Source organism: Excalfactoria chinensis, chromosome 13 (assembly GCF_039878825.1).
Source record: "Excalfactoria chinensis isolate bCotChi1 chromosome 13, bCotChi1.hap2, whole genome shotgun sequence".
NCBI classification, from domain to species: domain Eukaryota; kingdom Metazoa; phylum Chordata; class Aves; order Galliformes; family Phasianidae; genus Excalfactoria; species Excalfactoria chinensis.
In genome coordinates, this window is record NC_092837.1 from 9,664,021 (window position 1) to 9,685,080 (window position 21,060).

The 21,060-nt window shown below is 36.4% G+C and overlaps 1 protein-coding gene across 3 annotated transcripts in view; it reads right to left on the bottom strand.

Moving 5' to 3' along the window:
- Nucleotides 1–3,715: 3,715 nt before the first annotated feature.
- The window catches only part of GABRG2 (gamma-aminobutyric acid type A receptor subunit gamma2), a 62,025-nt gene continuing 44,680 nt past the window's right edge, over nucleotides 3,716–21,060 (bottom strand). The window contains exons 7-10 of one of the 3 annotated variants that reach the window (XM_072348699.1): nucleotides 11,069–11,221; nucleotides 8,943–9,148; nucleotides 7,122–7,145; nucleotides 3,725–5,711 (exon numbers count right to left, since the gene is read on the bottom strand). In XM_072348699.1, coding sequence (XP_072204800.1) covers nucleotides 5,436–5,711; nucleotides 7,122–7,145; nucleotides 8,943–9,148; nucleotides 11,069–11,221 — 659 coding nt within the window. In that variant the 3' untranslated portion in view covers nucleotides 3,725–5,435. Of the gene's footprint in view, nucleotides 5,712–7,121; nucleotides 7,146–8,919; nucleotides 9,149–11,068; nucleotides 11,222–21,060 lie in introns of all 3 variants that reach the window. The other 2 variants (XM_072348702.1, XM_072348700.1) reach the window with 2 other exon arrangements.

A 21,060-nucleotide genomic window follows, 5' to 3' on the forward strand; every position in this document is an offset into this window, starting at 1 on the left:
TGGAATTACAGGAAAGGGCTGGAAGAAACTGTGAATACAGTAACTTGTGGGGCAGAAGGAAGATTCTGAACAGTGACAGTAGTGGAACACTGGAACAGGCTGCCCAGAGAGGTTGTGGAGTTGCCTTTTCTAGAGATATTCAAGACCCATCTGAATGCTTATCTGTGCAGCCATACTTACTTGACAGATGTTTCTGTGCTCTTGTCCCTCTTCAAGAATGAAATGAGAAGTTTGTGTTTTGTGTGGTTTTTTTCTTTTTTTTTTGTGAAGTTTCTCAAAGCAAAATGGTTAAGCCTATAGTTAGGCTTATAGCACATACCTGAAAATTCTAAAGAAAAGTAGAAATGTCAGGAAGCCCAGAAGCTCAACAGATACAGATCTCAATATGCTGGTATCACAAGCCATGTGTCTGGTGGGAAGATCAATACTGCTAATATTTTTCATTCTAGTTGAATTAAATTTATATTAATGTTTCTTCATTTCTTATTTTCACTGTTCTCATTTTGATAATGGATATGAATTTTATGTAAGTCTAAATGAGAAAATCTTATCCGGTCTTATCATACTGCGCCTTTTATTTTTCCTATGAGGAAGGCAAACTTTTTTAATATATATTTTTTCTGAACTAATTCAGCAATCCTCAATGAATTATTCAAAGAGGCTTTCTGATACGTAAGCAAAGCTTTTAGTTTATGTCTGTTATTCGACATCTCTTAAAGGTCACGAACTTTCTCTTTCACATTCAACAGATATATTTTCCATTGCAAATCTTGAACTTAAAAAGAAAAATATGCTCTTGTGTAAATAGGAATTCTAAATCTTATCATCTATAGGATTCTTCTAAATAAGTAAGGGCAGTGCACTGGCTTTTAGTTTTTATAAATGGAACAATAGATCTCTCATGTGTTTAATAAGCTGATATACCTGTGACGTTTTTCATAAGATTTAATTAAATTCTCTTTACAAAGTAATTGAATTTTTTTTATGAAAGACAACAATTGCATTTTAAAACATCACTTTTCCCCCTGGGTTTTAATTAAGTTTCATCTCGATGTGTCCTTTTATTTTTGCATTTTTCTTTGCTTCATGCTTGAGACTGGATTCTTCCATGTATCCCTCAGCTTATTTTAGAACGGTCACTTTTTTTCTTCCAGCTGCTATGAATAGGCTTCATTTTTCACTTAGTCCTTACACTGGACATCCTTATTCATTTCTAAATAACATGAAATTTCTCCCATAGTGTCATCAAAATCTGGTTCCTCACCTGTGTAGAGAAAGCCTGAACCCAAACTGTTCTCTAGTTGGTTCATAGACCTGCACCCTCTGTGGTTCTGACCTTGACAATCACTCTTTCTCCTATGGATCGTATTGCTTCTTATCTCCTCTTCTTAGCTTGTTGCTTTCAATGGCCTGTTTAGTCTGTTATGTACACAATTTTTCCATAATTCCGTACATTCTTTTAGCTTTTTCTCTAATTCAGTTCTCAGCCGCAGGCAGGGTAAAGCACATTAGCTCAGTATTGATTTCAGCTTTTGTGTCATTATTGTGCTTTAATTTCATTCCTCAACTATCAGCTTCTCTCACAAAGTCTGTCCGCCCCAGTCCTGCCTTTTCTTCATCAAACCTGAAAAAGCCTATACTTATCCTTTTTCCATTCCCAGATTACAGCTCTTCTCTCAGAATCCTTAGTGTCAAAGCAACTCATCTAAAACTGGTTTACCCCATTCTTTTATTGGCTTTATCAATAAAAGCAATACCAGCTACTGAAACCTACGCAGTTAACAAAGCTTTCTTGTTACATTTATCTCAACAGTCATTTACTTGAGTATTTTTATAACATTTCCTCTTTTTCTTTGCTGGTCTTTGCTTTTAGAGTGGAGGATTTGGGGGCATGGTGGGAAGCATGTCTAAACATCCTGACCTTCAATATATGAAAAATATTTACTGCTATAGATATGCCATTCGTGGTAGAAGTAAAAAATTACAGCTGTGAGAGGGGCAGAGGCTAGAAGTCTTCAGTACTATTTAAGTTCTGTTCTCATTTTTGTGATTGCCAAGTTTTGATAGGACTGTCACTGAGTCACATTGTCTATCTGAACACTTTCCATACAAACTGGAGAAGATAAAAATTATATATTTTTAAAATGTATAAAATCCTTGAGTGTATTCTCTGTTGAGATGCATATTTGTCGTGATTTCTGGGTTAAAAATGTCTTGATCCGTACATTAGGTATACTTGGAACATGAATAGCAAACAAATAATTGCACTGCTAGCCTGTACTCAAGTAAATTTAACGTCTGAACACTCACGGGCATATCCCAGAGCAGCTGTAGCAGTCTGCAGTATGATGAACTTGAACACATTTTACATATAATAAGTGTGTTGAGTCAGAATAGAGTTTATTCCCTGAAATGCGTCTGGGAAGGTTAATACATGTACAATGCATGTAATTATTATATGTAAATATGTACAAAAATATTTGTATAGCTAGGTTTCTGAGCAGTTTTCTTCTGAATACTAACCCTCCTCACACCCAAAGGACATTTTGCTCTCTAATTTGTTTGCTGTGATGGCAGCTTAACCACAACACAAAAGTGACTGATTCTGGGCAGCATTGCTTGTGCTGCCTCTGTTCTGAGGAACACTGTGCTTCTTGCTCAGTCAGCACTGCATCGTGCTTTGGTGTCACTTCCTCACTGTAATTACATGTTTCAGCATGAAATGTCTTTTTCAGTCTCATGCATCTGCTTTTGGAGGAAATTACATATCTCCTAAATAAGAGCGATAGAACCTGAGGTATTTGGTTATGGTTGAGAAAGTGCTTCTTTGCTCTCCTTTCAGTAATGACACATGGTAAGAAAATGTCACTCAAATCCTTAGCTGCAAAGTTGGCATGATTCTTTTTGTGTACTGTGCTTTATTCCAATGGGCGTATTGTGATTTTGAGCTAAACTGCTCTCCTGCTGGAGGGTGGAGACCATGCTGCACAAGCAGCCTCATCGTTCGATCCTCATTAGTGCCTGCAATTTGGTTGTGCTGTAGGCCTTCCATAGGCATGTTCAGCCTGATGCTCGAACTAGGGTAATGGTTTCTGAGCATCTGAATCCTTCATTTCACTGACCTTGACAGAAAAACAATCTAAGTACGTTAACTGAAATCCACTTGGCCTGAGGGAATTAAAGGTCTGATTTAGGTTGAGACTCATAATGATCTTTATAAAGGCTATTTGGGAGAAGGGAAAAGATCCAGGTAAAAATTGAATTCATAAATGTTTGACACCAGCCGCTCATTAAATGAAAGGAGCTAACAGGGAAGATGCTAAGTCATTGACCACTGCAGAAAATAATTAGTCGACAATCTGTCTGGCAGCAGCTGATATGCATTTCCTTGTGAAAGATGATTGGAACTCATTCAGGGAATAGAGATACTCTGCTCAAAATAAAGAAGGAAAACTTCTCTCTTTTCATCATGATAATTTCAGCTCAGGGATTTAAGTTATATATATATATATATGGTTTTTTTTTTTTTTTTTTTTTTTTTTTTTGTAGAATAAGGTAATCTTATGTGGGCCATTTGAATATAAAATGAGTCAATGCAGAGGGTTATGAGGATTATTTTCACTTTATATTTAGGCAGCTGATGAATCAAACTTCTTACGGCTGAGTCTAGTCCTTGATGTGTGCTTTTAACAAACTAATGAAAAAAAACTCTGGAGCTGAGTGCAGCAGTTTTATTGGAAAAATTCCACAGGTGTGTGCAATTCCTTTATTAAAAGATTTTCAAATACATTGGACGAGAAGCAATTGATGATTGAGTTATTCCTTTTTTTTTTTTTATACATTTTTTATTTCCAAAACTATACAAACATTGGAAAACTTTCATTTTCCTCCATTTTAGCTATTAGTAATTCTGTAATGATAATTAAATATCTCCCATTTCAATCTGCAAACCCACTTTTCAGGAGGTGACATTTTACATCTTCGACAATTTAAAAAGAAAAAGAAAAAGAAAAAAAGTCAGTCATATGTACATGTGCTTAAGGTTGCATAATTGAGCATCATACAGGTGCTGGAAACTAGTGAGTAAGTGGGTTTCAAGATTCACCCAGGAGGGCTGAAGGTTGTGAATACACATAAACTGCGTACATATGATTTAGTAGCCAAGACACTCTTTGTTCCCTTTTGTTTTCAAGGATATCTATCTGTGTGCTAGCTATGGTGTGAGGGTTTCTTAGTAAAGGTACTTACGGAGTGAAAAGCAGCACTGGCAGCAGCTATTGCTGATCAAGGACATGAATGGGCAGAGAACTGTATGCGTATACACAATATAAACATTTAAAAATGAAATTCTTATGTAAAAAATAATATCTAGAAAAAAATCCTATTTCTTGGATTGGACTAAAGGAAGGGGAAAAGAAAAGAAAAAAAGCATTGTGTGAGTAGTTCAGCATGGGAGAAGAACAATGGAAACACATGGATTAAATTCAGAAGCTGATCTTGCAATGTATAATTACTGGAAATTCATTTGAAATATAGCAACATTATCAATGGAAAATGAAGGCTACAACTGCAGCAGACATGTACAGTATACTTTATGAGCTATTATATTGGCCATACAGATTTGTCTACATGTTATTTATTTGAATCCTTAAGGCTTCTCTAATGTCTTACATGAAAGTGCTGTCTGCTTGGATCTTCCATGCATGAGGGAAAGGGGACATTTTTCAAGGAAAAAAATATGATTTTTATTCACATTTCAATTACAATAGCACAGCCAGAGACACAAAATAAAAGACAATACTTTATGGTACCTTTGTTTCATTTATTTTGGCCCCCAAAATTTGCATGCACTAGACTTTATGTACTACAAGGTACTGAAATATTTACAGCATTGTACATGTGCTCTTAAAGGGATGGCATAGGGAAAGGTCTGCTCTTATCTGGATGGGAGTAAAAGTTATTTTCCTAGCTTATTAATACATATTCAAAGTGAGAGATGACTCTTCCAAAAAGAAAAGCCCACAAAGAATAAAGCTATAACATAATTATAGCCAATGTTAACAAACTGTACAGTACTTTACCTGGGAATTCTCCTCTCTGTTACTCCTGTTTAAAATGGCAGCGCCAACTATTAAGCAATGTTGCTGTGTTCCCCTTGCCCTGTCTGCCCTGCTTCTCCTTATTCCATCAGGTATAGCTGAATATTACCTGCTTATGAGATTTTTGAGATATTTTAATATGTTGAATGGACATTTAATTCACAATAACCTGATGGAAATTTTTGGATAAATGATATAATTGGTATTTACTGGGTTATGGCACTAAAGAATTCAGACCACTATAAAGCGCGTCATCAATACTTCAAGTGGACTTTGGAAACCATCTCTCTAAGAAATTCAGTGAGTAAGGCCCGTATCACTGATCTCCTTCTGCTTTTAAAGGTAAAGATATGATACCCAATACACCAAGTTAAACAAACAGAAGGCAGTGGGGAAGAAGATGCGGGCATAGGAGTCCATTTTGGCAATGCGGATATGTATTCTTCCATGCCTCCATGCTCCTGTTCGACAATCCTCAAAGCAGCAAAAAAAACTAGCACAGTCCTTGCCATCGAGACACTCGTACCCGTATTCTTCATCCCTTTCTTGGAGGTGTGTAGCATTGTTCATTTGAATAGTAGCTGATCGAGGTCGGATGTCAATTGTGGGTGCCTAGGGTGGAATGGCAGAAAAGAAAAAGATGGCAGGAGGGAGACACTCTGTTATTATCACCAGACCAACAGGAAACAGAAACTAATGGCCAACATGTGAATGATGGTTCTGCAGGGGTATATGGGAATCTGGTAATATTACCTTGAATTTAAAAATCAGTTTAAATCAGTTGCATCGTACACTAACTCTACAGGAAAGCAGCACAAATCAAGATCAAGTTGACAGCTGAGAGCAGTTAGCTTTAATGCCAGACTAAGTAAATAATAGGGGTTAAAGGAAACGGAAATATAACTGATGATATTTGGAATTGCTTTTGTTTTATACTTCTCATAACTGCTTGATATATGAAGGCAGTTTGGGTGCTACACATGGGTGGAACGGAAATAATCAGTTGGAAATGCAGGATTATTTGTGATACAGGGCTGGTTTTGCAAGTATATACGTACGGAAAGAAGGCAAAATTAAAGTGTTTTTAATAAGGTTAGGAAAATCTTGGTAAGACTCCCCAATAGTTAGTTTGAATGTATGCAGTTCACTGTCTACTAGTGTTCACCAACTAGAAGGTTCATCGTGTACCCAATTTTGTATGGCAGACATACATTTATTGGAGTGACTTGAGTGAGTTATGCATCTAAAATGCAGTTAAGCACTAGTGAACACTAGTTTGAGGAGTCTTAAAATTTCCTGCACATACTTATTGTGGTAAAATAATTACAGTTTTATTCCATGAGCATGTGCAATTCTTGGCTTTCATTTTAAGGTGGTTTTTTGTTTTGGACAAAATCTCTGCATTTCTGAATGAAGATAAGATTTAGGCGTATTACACAGTTAGATATATTTGCTAATTTGCTAAGTGTGTTGGTCAAGTGACAGCATTAAAAAATATGTGCATCTTAAACCCTTTCAAAACTCTGACATTTTTTTGCATAAGGAACAGTATTTCAGTGATTGATGATTACCCGGAACTTTGTTCACATCAACATCACAACAGATTTGGTTTTACAACTTGAAGTTAAGGCATAAACTGAGGGATCAGAGCTGAGTTCTAAAAGGGTGTATTGCAGCTTCTGGTGTAGCTGGTGGCATTGGATCCCATGGGCAACTGACAAAGAGAGAAGCAGAAATGTTTTGAAGAGCATCTCCCTTAAATCATGTGATCCAATAATGTTGGTTTTTCTTGAACTTACTTTAAGTTCAAAATCGTTGTGAATCGATAATTGGGCTGCTGAATCAACACTATGTACTATTTAGAGAAGCGTAACCATTCTACTTAATTAGGAAGTTACCTAGAGTAGAATGCTTAGATGTCTAATTTAAGAAAACAAACAAACAACAGCACTCTCATATAAGCTCTAATAGTTAAATTCAGCAGTCGCATGCAGTGAATTTCCATTCCAAAAAACATTATACCTTGAAGGAAAACATCCGAAGAAGCTTTCATTTTGTAGACAGAAAAGAGAATCAGAGAGTTTTGGTTTAAATTAAAGAAAAGAAGGAAAGAAAGAAAGAGAAAAAAATAATGTAAATTAAAAAGATGTTTCTAAAACATAGTAAGTCAAAAAGAACTAAACTTATAGAAGGTTTGGGGTAACAGCCATTTAAACAATTATCTGTGCTATAAAACCCACACATCTTTATTTTATCTCTGATTTGTAACTACATCCAGGACAAAGACAAAGTGTAGCAAGCTCTGTTTAGATCTTTTCAGGGTATCCCAGTCTTTTATCAACATAAAGATGCTTTGAAAGAAGAAACAATTCAGTTTATGAACTCAAATTTTAGAGAAAACTACCTGAATACTGAGTACTGAAGACTCTACTTCAAAGTTTTCTAGACTCTGGGTTTAGATTTGGGGAACTGTTATTTCTATTTGTCCCAAGATTGTCCCATATAAATAGTGTACAAAGCAACTAATCTCTAAGCAAGGTAACTAAATTTGAGGTAGTTAAACTTTGCTCTCTTAATTGTCTATGACACAGGTTCACATAAGCAGCCATTTATTTCAGCTTAAGACAGACAAGTATGTGTCACCATCCAAAAGTGCTTTTTGATCAAAATGTGCCTATGATGAAATCCAAATTCACCATACAGAATAATGTGAAAATTCTTCCTGTATAGTGTTAGGGATGTTAGCAGTCTGTTTATCTACTGCAGCATATATTTGCAGTTTTCTTTGAGTGTATTTTTCAGCAAGCTTTAAAAATGAAATTATGACAAGAAAGTGTAATGGAAGCTACTTTAATTAATATATTTTTGCTAATTTGTTCTTTCTTGGTGTGTTACAACTAAGAGAGAATATCTTAAGTAGGATTTTAGCAGAGCAAATCCAGACACTTTCATTATTTCCTAGATGTCTGAAGTGGATTTGAAAATATTCTTAACTAATGTAGAACACTTGTGTTCGTCACACCTTGCAGATGCATATTTGATTCTTCTTTGAGGATGATCAGGCTGCTTTTGTTTCCTGTAGTTTTCTACACTCATTCTTTTTACCTCACTGTTTCTAGACAACACACTTCTCAGTCAGCAGCAAAAAGTAAGAAGTCTGTCCTGGACAAAATAAGAAAATATTTTTTCCCTACCTGAGGACAGTCCTAGAAATCTACTAAGGGTATTCCTGGGACTTTTCTTTTTACTGTGGTTATTATATACATTATTTATTGTTGGGTAGCATGCATCCATAAATAACATTGCAAAGTGGTGTTAAATCACCTTCAAATGGAGAGAAATAGATAATGGAGAGAGAAAATGCAAGAAAAAGAAGATAAGGAAACAGTGAAAAGGAAACAGATGCTTACAGGGGAATTAGAGAGAAGCACAGTCCATAGTTTGAATGTAACATTACAAAAGTCAGAATTTGTTAATTTGTTAATGTTAAGTTAATAGCAGAGAATACTGATGAAGCTTAAACAGAGAAACTGAGAGTTCTTCCATAAAGGTCACAGCAAAAGCTCTATCTATAACATAAATAACAATTTCATTGATAGTTATTTGTAGAACAATTTGGCAAAAAGGGTCCTTGTTTTAATAAATTTGTTTCTCTGTCATCTAGACAACTGTGATATATAGATTTTATTATCAAGGTAGATGATTGTATTCCCATTAATAGAGAAGAAGAGTAGATATATAATAGCAAACTCTCAAATGAGAGTACAGGCATAAAGAGAGGTGTAAATATTCCTTCAGAGAATGTAATTTAATTTTATACCTTACTGGTAAAAAGATACATACTGGATTTTTCTTCTTTTTGTCTTTATCCTTGCTTGGCTTTCTGTTGCTGACAAAGTAATGCAAAGTTCCATATTCCACCAGTGCAGAGAAAACAAAAATAAAGCAGACTGACACAAAAAGATCCATTGCTGTCACATAGGAGACTTTTGGAAGAGATTTACGAGCAATTGTACTTAGGGTGGTCATTGTCAGGACAGTTGTAATACCTGGTAGATAGACAGAAAATATCAGAAATGTTATAACTTCACGTAACAAAGGCATCTTGCCATTTCTCTCTCTGACTGTTTCTGAAGGATGCCCACAGTTCTGACAGATAGCAAAAATATCAGCCTATCCCAAGCGGTGAAATGTGGATTTAGTGAGAGCTTCAAGGATGAACAGGGAGTGTGAATCATTTTTGCATAGTCATTGCAAGCATTGCCCTGCTGAATACTTTCATTAGATGAATTCTGATTCTAAGAAATGTGTTTAATTCATCTTTTTAGCTTTTTAGTTCTGTTTTTAGGCATTCTTTATTCATTTTTAATTAAGAAATTTAGTTGTAGGGTTTATGTTCTCGAATTCTTAAACAGTTAGAGAGGAAAGAATTTTTTGTAACAGAGTGAGAGGTCGTAGTGGAGAAAAAATATACCTGTCATGTTCTAAGTACACTCTAGGCCAATGTAAACCTTTCCATGCTGTTCAGGATGTTTCATTTATGGAATTTATATCAGTAGTGACAATAGTGCCAGTAAGAAATGCATTTGCAGCCATTATATGAGATAAAAGTAATGAAAATTCTTAAGGAAGCATGTAATCCAGATAAAAATTTAGGTCAGAATGTGTGTTTATTTGTATATGTGCCGTGTAAGCATGTCTTTGTTTCCTTTCTCTTACATTAATGCATTCTTGTTGTAAGTAAACATGCTATCCCCAAATTCCCCCACAAATTCTCTGTTGCTGCTTATTTAAGTGATTTCTTGCAACTAAAGCTGGAAAAGAGCCTGTCAGGACTCCATACTGTTGTCACACTGTGAGGTCAGATTTCTCTCAGCAGTGCCTCCTCTGGTGTTCAGAAGTGACTATAGCTCATAACCAAGAAGTACTAGAACATGCCTCACCTTCCCTTCTCCTTTCAGAAAACTATTCCCTGTCCTGTGGTGTAAATAACATTAAAAATGCATCAGAACAGTTAAAATTCATCATATTTTTATGGCAAATTTCATAACCACTGATACTATCTCAGAGGTATGAATAGCCAAGTTCTCAGCAGAGAGACTGGTCTAGATTGTACGTCTAAGCAAAAACAAAAATAACAGCTGAATGCCTTTATTCATTTTATACTTTAAAGTACATTTTATGGCCTTGTTTTAGAGAGAGTGAAAAAAAGCAATAAAACACTTAAAGCATTATGTCTTGGGGCCGTTGGTCCTCTACTCCTGTATTTCTTTCAAGGGAAATCTGTAATGAAAATGCTTTCCCTCCCTTCAGTGATCTGTTCTGTAGATTTGCAAGGAAATGAAAATGCAGAAGGAAAAACTAAAACGATTCTTAGTAGCACCAATTTAATTCAGAAGTAGAAATCAATGTTTTTATCTCCATAGTTGGGTTTTTGCACTGCTAGTTCTTACAGATACAGCTGGTTTGTGTGAGCGGGCTGAACTCGGTAGCTCCTTCATTTTTGTCAGAGCTGCTAACTGTGTAGAAAGTGCTAATTCAGATTAATTGCATTTCCCCTTTTAGAGATGGGCAAATTCAGTTGACTTTGTGGACTGAAGGACACATTTGACCTTTGAAGGCTGGTACCACATTCCTCACTTTATAACACTGCGTCACACAGCCAGAGAGATTGTTTCTTTTGTGGCATTTATTTCATTCTTTTTGATGTTTAATAAAAAATTACAAAAGGTGATCTGAAAAGATGCAAAAGCTTTTATTGGAGATGATCTCCAGTACTCCTAGCTTAGGTTGTGACAGGGTAAAGTGGAAGAGAGAGAAATACGGTCTAAGTGCTGTTACTCCTTGGAAGTGATTACATTATTCTAAATGGGGGGAACTTATATTAAATTCTCTGCTCTTGCATTTAGAAACTGGTGTCAGTTTAGCATCATAATGCTGAATAAAAACAAGGAAGTAAAACAACTCACCCAGTGATGTTCTGGCTGGAACTGCATCCTTGTTGATCCAGAAGGACACCCAGGACAACACAACAATAAGTGTGCAGGGAATGTAGGTCTGAATAGTGAAATAACCCATTCTCCTGCTCAGGTTAAAGTAAACAGACATGACTACATAGTCTCCTGTAAAATAAAAAGATACTGAAGTAGAATAATACGTAAAATAAGGTCATAGAATTTCTAGTTGTTGGCAGGGACTTTCCTATTCTGTGTCTGAAGTATATATGAAAGTCATGCATGTTCACTTATGTAACTTGAACTTCAGATTTCAAGGGTAATCTCTTTTGCATAGCACAGCAGGCTTCTAATTTACCACTTCATTCATCACATCTTGCAGATGCGTAGATACTTCAAGATTCAGGAATAAAGCAAAGCTTCAGATTTTGATATATTTCTTCTAAGCTAAAAAAAAAACAACACCCTGGATCTCATCTTTGCTTCAGATTAGAGCTCTCCTGGGAAATCTTGATTGCAAAAGAACTGCAAAACCCCAGGCTGCAAAAGACTTCATTGCAATTCTATGAAATGTGGTCCAGAGATAATTCCCAAACTCAAACAGAAGAGGGTTTGCAAATCCAAAGTAAGATGCTTTCCCAGAGATATCTAAGAGACTCTATGGCTAATGTGTGTTCTGCTTAGATCAGTACTGTTCCTTAGCAGAGAAAGCTCTGTTTTCAGATATAATTAAAATTTTCATTTCTCCCATAAGAATCCATTTGAATTTAGTCACAGAAGAAGCTTCAGCGATTATTTTTCAGCTGGTTCTTATTTTTTTCTTTTTTCTTTTTTCTTTTTTTTTTTTTTTTTTTTCTCCAATATGAATGTCCGTATAGCAGGGATTAACTGGCTTTTAATTTCATTGCATTATAAGGAAACTAGAAACTTAAAAAGCAAATTGTCTATTTGGGACTTACAAGAAGATCTGGTTGAGCACGAGCAACCAGTTTCAACATGTAGGTTACCCCCTTAATCTTAAAAAGATAAACTTGTCTTACATGTGTGTTTTATGTGCTAAACAACATTGACCAGGAGCACTAGGACTGAAGCCAGCCTCATTCTTCATCTCTGTGGTACATCTACTAAACTCCTGGAAAATGTCTTTTTTATCAGTTTGGGCAACCAATTTATTAACATTGTTTTTTCAAAACCATTTATTTTTTTTTCCCCTTCTGCATTATTGTCAAGATAACTTAAAGCAGTAGTTGTGTTACTTCAAAGTGAACAGTCTCAGAGAAAAGGCTGTCTTCATGTTCAGTGTTACTGTATTGCTTTAGCGAATCAACAAATTAGCAGAAAGTAGAGATGGGAAATAGAAAGCCAAAAATATGTGACAACATAAAAAGTTAGAAAAGATTAGCTCAGAACGAAAGTAAAATTTGATTGTTTTCTCTCTGTTCTTGCTTCTTTTTGAGTTGCAGCTGCAGTAGACCATCCTGGGGAGTAGCTGAGCAGATATATCAGATCCTTGTTAACTTCTTCTTTCATATTTTTTTGCCCATAATTTTTGTCCTGTACTTGGGCGCGTCTGTTTGTCTGTTTTGTTGGTTTTATCACTCATATTCAAAAGAACAGAAAATATCACAATCTAGTAAAGAAGCCAGCACTTCTGGTCAAAGGTGTTAGAGCCAAATCTACAACTCAGCACCAACACTGACAAAATGAACAGTAAATCCATCTGACCTAGACTGGGGTGTGCTGCAAAGACTTCGTGCAGAGACTCCTTCAATAACCATGTGTGCAACTGCACCAAGCAGTGTGAATAACACACAAATATGCATTTATATCAGAGAGAGGAAGTAACTCCAGTCTTTCAGTTTTTTAGATGATTTTCACAAACAGTGTTTTACTGTTTTCCCTAGGAAACTTGGTGGAGATTATCTGGTATCCACTGAGATTTATTTAGCTTTTTCTTTTAATGGAAGTAGTGTTTTTTGTATCACAAACTATTACAGTAATACTTCTACATTTTATGCACTTATTTAAATTAAACACATATTTTGTTCAAAATGTAATGCATATGAGCTTTTAAAATGCTAACTAACGTGTGAAGGCCTTGGTCCATTCTGCAGCAATGAGTCACTACTTTGAAATCTCTGTCATCTCAATGACACTCTCTGAGGACAGTCCATTTACACACAGTGACAGCAGTTTCCCAACACAGCTTTTGCTACACAAACCAGAGACAATCCAGGTGGAAGAATTTTCTATATAACTGAACACAATTCCTTCTGCTTTTTTTATTTTGTTTTTTAATACTGATCTTCCTAACCAATTTAGAAATAGCATATTTCTATGTGTTCTAAAAGATAGAAAGTGATGTAATTGTTCTAGATGATGTTCATCTCTCACAAATGTAATGACATTTCTTCATGCAAGGCCTATCTTTTCTAATGCATCTGTATGTAAGTAATTCCAGCCACTGCAGAACAATATTGAAGGAAAACGCTTTTTGTCTGTTTCTGATACTTGTAGCAAAGCCCACAGCACTATTTTGGCAGAACTTATTGTCACACCTTGTAGAATCTCAAACATTCTACAGGAAGCTCAACTAAATAAACCCCTATATGCTTGACAAGCTTTAAGGTTTTTGCAAAGTGAGCAGTTAAATCAGAGGAAGTCAGGACTTGAACACCCACTATAACTTGCCCGGCAGCTCAGAGTTGTCCAGTCTGAATAACTATTAAGTTTATGTAAATTCTATTAAATTACATGATGCTTTCTAATCTGAAAGCCTACTGGTGCTGTAAATGTCATTGTGCTGCGGAGTAAATTCCACTACTTCAGGGAATCTTACTAGAGAAAGGAATAAGATTAAAACCACAGGGACAAATTTGTATTCCTTATCTTCCTTGGTTGGGATTTTGGGAAGTGGGATGTACTGATGATTTTTCACCCATATATGGTAGGAAAGGCTGTATGATGAGGCAAGCCAATAATTATGTAATGTATTGAATATTTCCTCCAGCCTTTGAGTAATATGAACCATTATAAATAAAGGAATTAAGTAAATAAGGAAAGCAAGATTGCCCCAGAGAAGTGTGGTGCTAAGTGTTGCCTATACAAGCAATGTAATGGTGTAACAGCTGGCCTTTGAGATGTGTGGTTTAAAACAAGGCAAGTAGTCTGGAAATGATCAAATACAAAATGCTACAGAAGCATGCAAAGTGATGCAAGACCAAAGATGTAGAATTTAGGACCTAATACCAGGTGTCAGAAAGTGTACATCCAAAAGGTAAAGTATATTGAGTCCTCTGTGAGACATAGACTTGGCAGTACTTTGCTTTAATCCCACTTTTTATGACTTAAAACTGTAACCTCTTAAAATGGAATCTTGCCTCAGCACTGTTTTTATTCATATTTGTTTTATTTCTGACTTTATTCATGGTCTTCTCTGTTCTTTAGCTGGGGCCAGCTTAAACACTATGTCATTTTCAGATTATCTTTGTGCCTGAGGTGATTTTCACTCCTGGTGTGATGCCTGCATGAAGCTGTCAAGCTAAGACATTATTTTAGTAAAAAATGACCAGAATTGGTACTTAGCACAGTGTTATTCACTAGTTCTCACTTGGTAAATTGTTATTTTTTTCATTATTACCTCATCCTCGTTCCCTGAGCTCTGGTTCTTCTCTATCCAGTGTTGCCTACTGTGGCTATGGAGGTTCTCAGACTGCCAGATTGTTGTTTGGAAGACTGATATACTTTTGGACTTTTCTGGAAATGAATGATAATGTAACCTGGCAACTTCTTTGTGACACGGCATACCTAAGTATTTAATGTTTGGCACTCCAATTAGATAAGGTTGAATTATTTTAGCTCTTCACTAGAGATACTACAGTCCTACCCATTCTATGGTTTATATACTTTGTTATATATGTCTAGAAAATACCTAGTGTTTTTTATTTGTAAAGAAATACAATATTTCCCTGGCAAAAATAATCTTCTTACATTGAAGAGCACAAGTCATCCTTAATATATTTAGACATCATTTCTCTCTCCCCTCCACCCTATGAATATGTATATATCTTCTATTCCTCTATGTCAGTATATATAGATAGCTAGATGTAGTCTACAGATATGATAATCAGTTCAACAGTTTCTTCAGTAACATCTATTTAAATTTTTAACCAGAATGCAGTCCCTTGGGAAAGTGTTCTTCAGATCAGGCTTATATTCATGTATAAATTCTCATATTACGTTTTTTACTAAGTGCATATTCCTGCTGTTTATATTCTGAAGATCAGGAGACGTGAGGCAGAATTCTGACTTGAGGCACAGCTTCATCATGATGCTGCCCCTAATTGGAAGACGGGGGTTTCTCTCGGTGGCAAAAAACCTTGTTACATATAGAGAAATTGCGTGGGCCTAAATTCACATCTACAAATAGGAGATATTTTGAAATGGAGGTCAAAATTCCATCAGTGCCCTATAATCATGACTTCTGTAAGCCCTTCTAAGTGGGATTTTTTTCAAACAGTGCCATGCCATTCTAATTTACACAGACTCAACACAGTGAGTGGGCACTTGACACTCTTCATTTCATATACTTGTGTAATATAGCGATTCGAGTACTCAGATTCTGGCTCCGTTAGACATAAGGGGAAGTGAATTCCTGATTTGAGGAACCATCTGTGCATATGTCCTGGCCTAATTCCCAAAGGTTCAATAGAAGGAATTAGTTGTGCCAGGAAGTGTAGCCAGGGGGAGATGTACATTGCACTTAGCTGATTTAATCAGCACAGTGGGTGTGATCCTTCACTACATCCCGCTTATGGAATCAGTTATACCTGTGCGAAGTGAGGGGGAAATTATACCTATTAGTAATGCATGTTTAAGTGACTGTGCAGTGTGTGAGGTACCGGGGCAACAAGACTCTAATTTGTTCTCTAAACCTATTTGGAAGCTCATACAAATGCTGGAGAAGAGAACAGCTTTCTAACATCACAGGAAATTGGTGTCTTAATTATAGTTCAGGTAGCAACACTTGCAGCTCAGATTGCCTCACCCTTACTATTATTATGGGATCCCATTTTTTGTTGTTTTAAACCACCAGTTTAAATTATAAAAAAACTTCAGAAGAGCTTTAAAGATTTTATATTGGCAACCTGATCGAGTTACCCATATGTATCATTTCAGTTCATTACCGTAGATAGTTTTGGAGTGGATAAAATTGAGTGTTTCACTCCTGTTAAATATACAGAGCTTCTAGCAAGGAAATTCAATTAAGCAAAGGTATGGCCTTTTTACATGATGGCATTTGTGTGGAAATCTTTCTAACAGATTGGAAAACAACCATTGTGTCCATAGGCATAGGCAGCTGCTTGGGAATTTTTCTGAGACTTGTTTCTGATAAGCCTCATGCTGCCTCTGCTGCCTACCAAACCACACGCTGCTCTGAAGGATGCAGCAAAAAGAGATGGACACCCACACAATGAGGTGTCTCTGTGCTCCTCATACTTTCTTTGTTCCTTCAGACAGGATAATAGCTAAAATCTCCAGAAATTCTCTAAGTGATGAAAGTATACAGAGCAAGAGCTCTTCACTTGGTGCCGACCCCATAGCATGGGAGCAATTCTCCCTCAAGAACTGGAGTATTGTATCACAGGGACTGAACATGAATTTCCTTCAGTATTTTGGTTATCTTGAATATTTTTACTAGGGCATAACAGTGTGAAAAATCCACGAGTACTTTAGTAATTCTTGATAGTACTTATGATTTTTTACTTTTCATGCTTGAAATGCAAAAATCTGTGGAGAAAATAGATTGCATAGCAGAATATTGATGATGAATCAATATCTGGCAGAAAAAGATTTCTATCATCAAGTAGCTACATAATATTGAAAAAAACCAACAAAACAACAGTAACATATGAGCCAAAGTCCCCCAGAATTATCCCTAAATTATCCCTACAGGCCATCATTTCGTCTTCAAGGACTGCTCAAATGACTAGCCACTGGGATTTACCATAAGTCACTGTTTATACAGTAACTAACAGGCACAATTTTGTTTATGCAGCCAACAGCATCCACATGGTGTAGAGACCCAGACACACACCAGCTGCCCAGATTTCCACTGTTGATTTTCTCTCCTAATCTTAAACAGAAACCAAATGGAAGATTTATTTGGAAAACCATACAGATAGAAATATAGATAGAAATGGAAGGGTTTCTCAATTAACTTATAAACGAGTACATAAATGGCTCATTATATATGGAAAACTGTGCTTAGCTGCTGTCTCTGGATAGGAAAAAGGCAAGCAAAAAATAAAGTCGTGCCACAGGAGGGCACTGTCACCTCAGACTGGAAATGAGCAGCGTTTCCATGTCTGCCCATGGAAAACTGAATCATAACAGTTTCTGTGATTATTCTCCATTTGATTTATACAAACACTCAAATGGCATAACTGACTTCTACGGCTGTGTTAATACAGAAACACTTGTATGAATAAAACCAATTTTTGTATGAAAGAAATATTACCAGAGGAATATCACCTTTGTGCTACACGTAATGAGTGTATAAACCGCATAAATTGTTAATGAAGAACAACCACAGCAGCAGAATTTATTTTCTTTTCTTCATAAATAAGTAATAGAAACATCCTCATTCTCTCTCTCTTTTACTGTTAACATGGCCAGAGGTCTCATTTTCAGTGAGGAGGAGATCACAGCTAATGCTGCTTTCTTTTATTGTTTTCTTTGTTTCTCTTTTTAAAGAATGAACAGGTAAATGGGAGTTTAATGGTACAGAGCAATTGTAGCTATCAGTTCATTGCTGTCAGTACTCAAGGTAATTGAAAGGCCTTTGTCACTGATTGGTTTCTGTGATGATTTACCCACACATAAAACAAGATGTTCCCAGACCCAAATGGGCCATTGGCTGAGGTGCTCATATTTCTAGAATATATGAAAACCATCTGTTACTTTTCTAGAGCTGACAGAATTGCATCTGACTGTGTATTGATTCAGTTCTGTAAGTATCTGAACTGGAGATGTATACTTAAATCCTACCAAATCCACATGAGATTCTAATTCTCTCTAGTTCTTAAAAGTTCAATTTTTTTAGACCAGTACTGATTATAACAATATTAGCAAATGGGACCAAAAGAGACTCTAAATGCATCCATCTTTTTTAAAGGGCTGGGCTTGGTGCCATTTTTATACAAATATTCTTCTCCCAGAGGAGGCCATGAGGATGCTCAGAGGGTTGGAGCACTTCCCTTATGAGGACAGGCTGAGGGAGCTGGGCTTGTTCAGCCTGGAGAAGAGAAGGCTTCATGCACACTACAGCCTTCCAGTACTTAAAAGAGGCATAAAGAACTTGGGGGGGACAAGCAGCAGTGGCTTTAAACTATAAGAGAGTAGATTTAGATTAGTCATTAGAATAAATAATTTGTTCGGAGGGCAGTGAGGCACTGGCACAGACTGCCCAGAGAAGCTGTGGATGCTCCATCCTGGAGGTGCTCAGTGCCAGGTTGGATGGGATCCTGGGCAGCCTGATCTGGTGTGGGTTTGTGGGTTACCCTGCCTATGGCAGGAGAGTTGAAACTGAATGGGCTTTAATAATAATAAATAAAATGATAGCAGTATTATAATAATAAATTATAATGATAATAATAAATAATAATGTTTCTGTGGTAATAATAAATAACTAATTGGTAATTAAATTGCCTGCAAAATGACTGACTTCTTGTCCACCATGTGTACTCCCACTTCTGACACAGTGGAGGGCAGCAGGGCAAACAGAGAAAAAGAACTGGAAAACATGGGAAAATCCTTTTCTCTTTCATGTCAGAAAAGCAATGGCAGCTGAGCTCTGGTGCTTAGCAGTGATTGGAACAGACTGCTGTCCCCAGGGCAGGCAGGAGAAGGGACAACAGAAGATGGGACTCAGGTCTCTTTCAAACCAGGCCAGTGTCAGACTGTGGGCTACATTGCACAGTGCAGCTTTAATCTAGAATGAAATATCACGTAAATAGTTTAAGATTGGTGTACTCATTTCTGTGCTTTTGTTTCCATCTCTTTTCTTGCCTTGACAGGGGTCTGTGTTTGGAATTCTTGCTAGCATTTATTGTTTTGTTAGGGGTAAGAGGTCAGTGAGATGTCTTGCAATGTTACTGCAATATAAGAAAAACATAATATTCCTTTCTAAGCACAGAATTTTTTGTGTGGATTTATATTTAACCTACACAAATTTCTCTTTTGTATAACATCCAATATCACATATTTTTGATCTGCTCTTTCTTTCTTACTTCAGAACAGAAAGCCCTTAGGTTTGCCTAGTCCTGCACTAAGGGAAACAGTTCTTCAAAGGCTGGTTATTTGTCAAAGGAAGAGATGATGGCATTAACTCATCTTTGCATTATTCTTTTACATATATCACAGTAAAATCATTTTGGCCAAAATATTTGATCACAGGGGCACTTGAGTGGATTTTCATAAAGGCAGATACTTGATCATAGTGCTGATCATAAGCTGATAATTATGAGATGTATTGCTTTCCACAGCAAGGTAAAATAAAAGACTGGGGAAAAAGGGGAGTCAGTACCACAGATATGTGACCATGACCCCTTCTCATTATTTCATTCTTTCCTAGATACCCTTTCCTTGCTTCTGTACTTTACAATTTTAGATTCTTTCATCAACTCATTTTTGAAATGCATAAGTGCCAGACAGCTTCAGAAAATAATTAGGTCTTTTCCTTTTCAAAACTGCTCGATGTTCTCTATCCCTCTGAGGTTTAGCAGTGAAATACCAGTATTGTGTCATAGGAAGTCATGATGTGAAATAAAATACAGTGAATGTTTAGCCTTTGGGGCAAAGAAAGAAAGAAAATCTGCAATGGCATTGTAGATATTTGCTTGCAACAGACTTGAAGCACTTGGAAGCAGTCTCATTTTCTACCTGACTGCTGGTGCTTTCTGTGCCTGGGTGTTACATAAAGGACAAGGCGATTCATGGTCATCACTGATCCAGCGTGGCAGCTGTACTAAGTGACTTCCACCCCAATTCTAAATATCCATTTCTAAGCCATGATTATAGCTTGATTATGTAATGGGGTAAAACAACATTAAGACTTTCACAAAGCTTGTTCTATAGTCCATTTATATAAGATTATCTCTAGGATTCAGATAGCTGCAAGCTTGGTTTTCAATTTACATTCCAAAGGATGAATTCTAACTACATTGAACAGCAGGGTGGAAGGCGGGAGGAGATTTCCTCTTCTTTTTTTTCTGTTTTTAAAGAGTAACACATGTATGTCTGTGTGTGGACGTGTCTGACGTCAAACACCTTGATTTCCAGCAGGACCAGGGGAGAGGAGCTGGAATTTGTTTGTGTTTGTGTGAAATGACAACCCCAGCTGATGAAATTCCTGCAAAATGAGATGAATCGTTATAGATATCCAACCAAATGGAATTTCATTATGCATGATGTGACTTTATGACCACAGTTCTGAGTTTCTTTTTAGTCCTTGGCCACTCGTTCCACTGTTCTGTGCTGTTTGCTCTGTTTGACAGAGCTTGTTCCATTTCTCATTAGTTTCTAATTATAGAAGGAAAGAATGTAATGACTCTAGGTGGTAATTAAAATCTATTATTGTTGTTCCCACCTTCCCTTTGAACTCACAGAGACATGCTTCACCCTAACAAATTTTGTTGCTGAAAAATATCACTGTGTAGGAATGGAGGCAAAATTCTGTATGTTTCTGTGACTCTGTCCACAAATGCTGCAGTTGTGAAAGAAAAATGTATGATACGGAGCCTTTGTTGTTGTTGTTGTTTTTATTATATGTGTTTGCTTGTTTGTTTGTTTTCTGGTTGGAGATGTAATTATTAACTTTTCAAATTTGTTTTGGGGTATTTGTTTTGAAGGCAGGTAAACTAGTACAGTGGCATTGGCAAATGCAGAAGGATTTTTACTGTGCGGGATTAGTGTTCAGATGTGGCAGCAGCATGATGTAATAGGCT